The sequence below is a fragment of the Penaeus japonicus genome, unplaced genomic scaffold (genome assembly GCF_977035675.1).
Source record: "Penaeus japonicus unplaced genomic scaffold, GWHDUDI00000001_assembly GWHDUDI00000001, whole genome shotgun sequence".
Lineage (NCBI taxonomy): Eukaryota > Metazoa > Arthropoda > Malacostraca > Decapoda > Penaeidae > Penaeus > Penaeus japonicus.
In genome coordinates this window covers 54,606,594-54,614,093 of record NW_028234403.1, presented here as the reverse complement: position 1 = coordinate 54,614,093, position 7,500 = coordinate 54,606,594, and the positions used below count along the sequence as shown (strand labels likewise).

The following is a 7,500-nucleotide window of genomic DNA, read 5'->3' as shown; positions in this document are numbered from 1 at the left end:
TGAGCGTGTGGGGGTGGGGGATGGGGGGTGGGGGGTTGAGAATGTGTGTGTGTGTGTGTGTGTCTATGTGTGTGGGGGTGGGGGTGGGGGTGTGTGTGGAGGGGGGGGGGTCGTGTGTGGGCGTGTGGGGGTGGGGGTTGTGTGTGTGTGTGTGTATGTGTGTGTGTGTGTGTGTGTGTCTGTAGGTGTGGGTGTGTATGTGTGTGTGAGAGAGAGAGAGAGAGAGAGAAAGAGAGAGAGTGCAGAGGAGGTCGTGTGTGGGCGTGTGTGTGTCTGTGTGTAGGTGTGTGTGTGTAGGCGGGTGTAGGGGGAGGGGGGGAGGAGAGTGCACCCGTGCGTGAGTGTGTGGGGGTGTGACACCTAACTATTATTGGAAAACTTTGCACGCTCCTTTACTTAAGCTGTCGGAATATTTGTTACATGGAAGGTGGTAATTACGATAGGGAGAGGGGGGGGGAGGTCAACGAGGATAGTAAGAGAGAGGGAGAGAGAGAGAGAGAGAGAGAGAGAGAGAGAGAGAGAGAGAGAGAGAGAGAGAGAGAGAGAGAGAGAGAGAGAGAGAGAGAAGGAGAAGGAGAAGGAGAGAGAGTGAGAAAGAGAGAAAGAGTGAGAATGAGTGAAAAAGAGAGAAAGAGAGAGAGAGAGAGAGAGCGAGAGAATGAGAAAGAGAGAGAGAGAGAGAGAGCGAGAGAATGAGAAAGAGAGAGAGAGAGAGAGGTGAAGAGAGAAAGAGAGAGAAAAAGAGAAAGAGAAGGAGAGAGAGAGAAAGAGAGGAAAAGAGAGAGTTAAACAGAGGGGGTTGATAGAGACAGATAGACAAACAGGCAGACAGAGTGGATGATCATGACATCCACATTAATTAGCGATGATGATGATGATAATGAAAATCGATTTCAATACAATTCAGAAGAAAGTAATGACAAAGCTATTAATAGAACCTATTAAAAATCCATTAGCGATTATGTAGGAGATAAGAAATTTGATTTCATATTTGAACTTCCCTTCTCACACCCTCCCCCCACCCCCACCCCTACCCACCCCCACTCGAAAACAGATAAGACATAAAAACAAAAGTAAACAGTAATGATAACAAACATTTATCGGTATCATTACCAGAGCAATAATACTAGTTATTATTTCATATTTATGACATAACTACACACGTAAAACTCCTACATTACAACAATGATAAGAAGTTTTTTTATAGAATACATAAAATGTTATTCGCAGATAGCAACCTGCCAATTAGTATATCTTTTTTTCCCCGAATTCAAGATCAGCTGTTTTATGAAGTGTGGTGTGTGGAGAACGTGATAATATAGTATATATCAGCTGTTTTTTTTCGCTTAGGAACAGATATCGTCATCATCATCATTTTCGTTATTTTATCTTCATTTTTATTATTTTTTTCTTTTTCTTCTTATTCTTTATTGTGATTATCGTCATCATCAGCCATGTCATTATCATGATCATCGTTACCATTATCGTCTAAGCATTGTTATTGGAAAGGTTTGAATTTAGCAATATATATATATATATATATATATATATATATATATATATATATATATATATATATATATATATATATATATATGCGTGTGTGTGTGTGTGTATGTATGTATGTAAATATATATATAAGTGTGTTTGTGAGTGTTCTTCATCCGTTTTACATTTTTATTGTGTTTAATGCCATGTCCATCATTAAGACACGGTTTGTCCTTCAGAAAATTAGAACCAATTTTCCCACGCTTTACAAGGCCGGAAGATTATGATGATGATGATGATATTAGTGTCAAGAAACCTTAACTGTCATGAAACATTTCTTATTCTTCTTATTTGAACTTACTTAAACCGCTACAAACAAGAGTATTTTCCCTTCTTCTCCCTACTGAAACTAAGTAACGTCTTTTCCCGCCATTTTTATGACGTGGCGCGCCAGGAAATCCATGACGTCACTCTGCGCTTTGTGATCTTCACCTGTTTGGGTCATGACGTCATCGAAGGAAGGGCTTAGAAGAACATGTGACTTTGACCCGAGGGTTCAAATACTTCATGACCAGTTTTTGATATCCGCCCTTTTCCTTTTAAACTCCTTTCTCCGGGAAACGATTAGGTGATTCATGATTTTCTTTTGAGAAAAATAAATAAGTCCAAAACAGAGACGTAGATAAGATTATTCGTTTTATGACGTTTTTTTTTTATTTTTTTTTTAAGTTGGTGTTTTTTTTTATCGTTATCTTGACAAAATAAAAAGGCAAATTCAAGAAGAAGATAGAAAGTAAATCAGGTTAGGTCACAATTAGGAAAGTGTCCTTGACATTTACAAAACAAGTTACTAATCTCGACAAACAACAAGCAAAGACTTGAAAATCTTTGTTTTATTATTATAATTACGATGTCTGATAACAACAAAGGATTTACTTTTAGACTTATGGAATCGAGGACTATTTAATTCAATTTAAGCAGATAGTTTCTTGCTTTCCAAATATCTTTCAAATATATGCGTCGCGTTTTAACAAGAATGATTTAAGACACGTGATTTAAGACACGTGATTTAGACACGTGTTCGAAACTCTTCCAACAAAATATGCGCATGTGTGTGGATATACATCACTGGGAATTTTTTTTATTTTTTTCTGCATTTCTCTTCGTGATTTTGTCCAGCTATCTAGGTAGTTATGTCTATCTATCTACCCATCTATCTCTTCCCTCCTTCATTCCCTTCTTTCCTTCCCCACTTCCTCCCTCCCTCCTTTCCCTCCTCCCTCCTTCTCTCCCTCCCTCCCTCCCTCCATCTATCCGCCCCTCCTTTCCTCCTCCCCCCTCCTTCCCACCTCCCTCCTCCCTCCCTCCTCCCTTCCCCTTTCCTCCCCTCCTTTCCCTCCCTCCTCCCCCCTCCCTCCCTCCCCCCCTCCCTCCCTCTCCCTCCCTCCCCCCTCCCTCCTTCTCTCCCTCCCTCCCTCCCCTCCCCTCCTTCCCTCCCTCCCTCCCTCTCCCTCCCTTCCCTATACACCCCCTCTCTATCCCTCCCTCCCCTCCCCTCCCTCCACCTCCCCTCCTCCCTCCTTCTCTCCCATACTTAAAACATTCCTGAGTTAGCGAGCATGCCCACTGTTATACAAAAGACTTGAAACGTGATCGGCCATCCTCCTTTTCCTGCAACAACAACAAAAATCTCTGCAACATCCCAGACGACGCGTTCGAACTCCTGCATCACATCGATACATACGTTCGTTCGTTCGTTCGTTCGTTCCTCCCTCCCTCGGCGCGCGTTTGAATCCTGAGAATGAATACTTCCGTCCGGCAGTGTTGCTTTATGCCGGGTGTGAGTCACGGGGGTATCACTGCTTCGGAGGGTCTGCGGGACGCATCATTTTTCTTGTGGCTGGCTGGCTGGCGGGAGATTTCTGCACTCTCTCGCTCTCCTTCTGTCTCTCTTGCTCTCGCTCTTGTTTTGTCTTGTCTCTCTCTGGCTCTCTCTCTCTCTTTCATCTCTCTCTCTCTCTTTCTCTCTCTCTCTCTCTCTCTCTCTCTCTCTCTCTCTCTCTCTCTCTCTCTCTCTCTCTCTCTCTCTCTCTCTCTCTCTCTCTCTCTCTCTTGCTCTATCTCTTGTTCTCTCTCTCTTTCTCTCTTTCTTAATTTCTCTTATTCTTTCTTTCTTTTTCTCACTTTCTCTTTCTCTCTCTCTCTCTCTCTCTCTCTCTCTCTCTCTCTCTCTCTATCTATCTATCTATCACTATCCCCATGTCATCCCCCACTTCCCCTCTCCCCCTCCCCCTCCCCCCCTCCCCCCTCCACCTCCCCCTCCTCCCCCCCTCCCCTTCCCCTTCCCCTTCCCCCTTCCCTCCCTCCCTCCCCCATCCCCTCCCCCCCTCCCCCCCCTGCCCGCATCCGCATACCTCGTCCAGGGGGTCTATGATACATACCCGTGCTTCCTCATTCGCTACAGGAGGCGGCGCGGCGGCGGACGGGGAGAAGATACATAATACTCGATAAAAGAGAGAAGTAGGGGGAAAAAAATGGGAAGAATGGGACAAGTGGGAGGAAAGATGAGGGAAAGGAGAGGTGGTAGAGATTTTTTTTTTTTTTTTTTATTATTATTATTTTTGGGGGGTGCGGGTGGGGGTGGGGGAGGGGTGTGATTTAAGGTAGAATGGGAGATAGGACATGGGTGAATAAATGGATAGGTGAAGAGAGAGAACAAATAATGATAGTAAGAATAGTTTCATGTGGTTAGGATGGGAATGGGACAGGTGAAGAAATGGCGATAATTAAAATGATAATATATATATATATATATATATATATATATATATATAGAGAGAGAGAGAGAGAGAGAGAGAGAGAGAGAGAGAGAGAGAGAGAGAGAGAGTTTTTTTACGAGAAAGGTAATGGAGCAGGTGTTTTTTCAAAGATTATTCATCTTTATTTATTTATTTGTGTATTGACTAATTGATGAGCGGTGTAATGTTCAGAAAATAAATGTTTATGTACGATTTCGAAAACGTTTAATAATAATAAAAGAAAACGTGAGATTCAGGCAAAGTAAATGAACTCAGGTTAATATATATTTTTAAAATCTAATTGCCATATGAAACATTTGTTATAACTATTATTATTATGACTGTCTATTTATCACTCGTGGCCGAGTTGCTGATAAAATTAAGATATATATATATATATTCTCTCGCTTTGGTCTTTACGATGAATCTCCACGGTGTGAGTGACGTGACACCTGGCGGCAAGACGGGAAACTAAAGAAGAAAAATCCCCCCCTCCCCCACATGCGCTTCAGTGTGTGACGAACGATGGAAGGAGGAGGGTCGTGATATCGATGAATTGATGCTTCTATTTTTTACTTTTTTTTTCTATTCAATATCTTATGCCGTTTGCCAAATACCGTGGGTGGGTGGAGGGGCGGGAGGGGGGGGAGTTTCTATCGATTGGCGTGTTATTTTTTGTGATGTATGTATTGGTGAATATGTGTGTGTGTCTGTGTGTGTGTTTGTGTGTATGTGTGTGTGTGTGTGTGTGTGTCTGTGTCTGTGTGTGTGTGTGTCTGTGTGTGTGTATGTAATTATGTGTGTGTGGGTGTGTTTGTGCGTGGCTGAGTTTACGTACATACCCTTATTTTTCTTCTTAATTGGAGAGATAAGCAATTGTCGGTGAATCATGATCGTGCAAAATGTCAGAGATCCTGCGCTATCAGGAATCCCAATGTTCGCAGAAATGTCCAGCAGTGTATTTGTCACTGCATCCTTTTCAAGAGTTTGTTGAGTCGGGCTCTGTGATAGCATTGTGTTTTTTTCACGGCATTGCAGGCTTTAAGTGAGTAGACAGCGTGTAAACAGTGCTATGCGAGCGTAAACAGTGCCAGACAGTAGTGCCACGGAGAAGGATGAGCCTTCGCTCGAGGGACTTTGTCGGTGCACAGGAAAGCCACGTTATCAGCTCCCTCCCCCGTCTCCTCGCCCCCCCTGCGCTCCCCCCGTCGGGGCGGCCCCCCTCCCCCTCTCTCCCCGGCTGGACTCGCCAAGGCCCCCCTCCCCCGCCCCCCTCGTGCGCGGCGGCTCCCCTCGGGTGAGTGTCACGCTGCCCGAGCGCCGCGCTCCGCCGCAGACGGGCCTCAGCGGCGACACTCAGTGCTGGTCGGGCCCCGAGCTGCCTCGGACGGTATGTGATGGTGTCCAAGGTGGACATCAGTGTGGGCGCCATGCAGCTGCCGGGGGCGGGTTCCCCCCTCACGCTCCGCCGTCGCAAGAAGTCCACGCTCAACCTGACGCGCCCTCTGAGCACCCTGCGCCACACCATTCGCTCGTCGTTCCACTTCGACCTGCTCTCGTCGCCCACGTCGCCGGTGCGCCTCACGGAGTACTGCGAGTCGCGGAGCCCGACCATCCCCGAGGACACGCAGCCCGTGTTCCCCTGCACGGCGCCCGTGGACGTGCCTCGGGACGGCTCCTCGTCGTCGGCCTCCAGCCATGGCCAGAGCCTCACGCCCACGTCGCTCGACTCGCCCGTGCCGATGCTCACCTCGTCGCACTCGCTCAACAGCTCGTCCGCGGTGCCGGCGGGCGGCGAGAGGGGCGAGGACGGCATGTGGTCCTCCATGAAGTCCCTCTCGATCTCGCCGACCAAGTCCGACGAGATGGTGTCGCGCTCGAGGGCCCTCAGCTTCACCACGCTGCGGCGGCGGCGGAGCGGCAAGATCCGCCAGACGCGCTCCACGGAGGTGTCCAGGAGGTCGTGGGAGCTGGAGGACTGGGAGAAGGACCTGCTGGTGGTCCCCGATCACGTCCTGTCGCGCCGCAACACCTACGCCAACGTCAGCCTGTCGTCGCCCTCCTCCGCCGGCGGGCCGCCGCCGTCGCCCGCCGCGCACGCCATCCCCGAGACGCTTAACGATTCCAAGTTCTTCCACGATCGCTCCTTCAAAAATGGTACGTCCTTTGCGGGTGCTCAACGAGGGCGTGGGTGCCTCCACCCCTCCCCCCGTCCCTCGCTGCCTCTCCCCCTCCGCTTGCAGAACCTGTGCAGTCGCCGAAGATCAGAGTCATCACAGGAATGGCTCATTTGCACTGAGTGACGTGGATGAACCAGTCGGGCGTTTTTTTTAATGACAATATGCAATGAAGGCGATGTTGTTGCCTTAAGTTGCTCGATTGAAGCTCTAAATTACTTTTTGCGTGAGGCTTCTGCGTGAATGCTTGTATGGGTTGCTTGTGCATGTTGAGTGATGTTGCAAACGCTTCTAAATTTAGCCTGAGTATGTGTACATTATGTAGGGTTTAATATTCACAGATTTGAGCTGGTTTACATAAATGCATGTTTTTTTTTTATATAAATATAGAATAGATGTGTATGTGTGTTAACTTTATAGCTTGTTCCTTGTAATAGCATAGCAATAAATGTAAAAGTACATAGCAATACGTTTTAAGCAAGTTTCAAAGGTACAAAACAATTTTTTTTATTTGATGAGAGCAGGTAAGTCTTTCCCTAATTCACACAACAAGTCTGCTAATGGACACATTGCAAGCAACAAATTATCCAGAAATAGAACATATCAGGTCGCATATCAGGTCGGTACGTGAATAGAGAGAGAGGCATATAAACAAGTACATCGTACGGATCCTTAGCATTTTCTCCCCACAAAGTGCATCATCGTGTACTTGTAAGTGCGTGCTGGTTGTATACAGCTGGCCATGGATAGTGGGCAGGTGCGACCCACAGGTGTTAGCGAGGACCACTTAGATGGCGTTGCTTTTTGTGTGGTCATACCAGGCTTTTTCTCTTTAGATAGATTGATAGATAGATGAAGGAATATATATATATATATATATATATATATATATATATATATATATATAGAGAGAGAGAGAGAGAGAGAGAGAGAGAGAGAGAGAGAGAGAGAGAGATAGGTAGATAGATATATGGATCTATTGATGGATAAATAGAGAGATATAGAGAGATGTATGTATGTATGTATATCCATGCGTC

General features: G+C 46.2%; 1 protein-coding gene across 8 annotated transcripts in view; it reads left to right on the top strand.

Moving 5' to 3' along the window:
- wake (ankyrin repeat and fibronectin type III domain containing protein wide awake) overlaps positions 1-7,500 on the top strand; it is a 397,728-nt gene that overhangs the window by 351,139 nt on the left and 39,089 nt on the right. For 3 of the 8 annotated variants that reach the window (XM_043004443.2, XM_086542812.1, XM_043004445.2), the window contains exon 2: positions 5,325-6,443. The exons of the other annotated variants lie outside the window; for them this stretch is intronic. In XM_043004443.2, coding sequence (XP_042860377.1) covers positions 5,684-6,443 — 760 coding nt within the window. In that variant the 5' untranslated portion in view covers positions 5,325-5,683. The remainder of the gene's footprint in view (positions 1-5,324; positions 6,444-7,500) is intronic. 8 annotated transcript variants of the gene reach the window in all.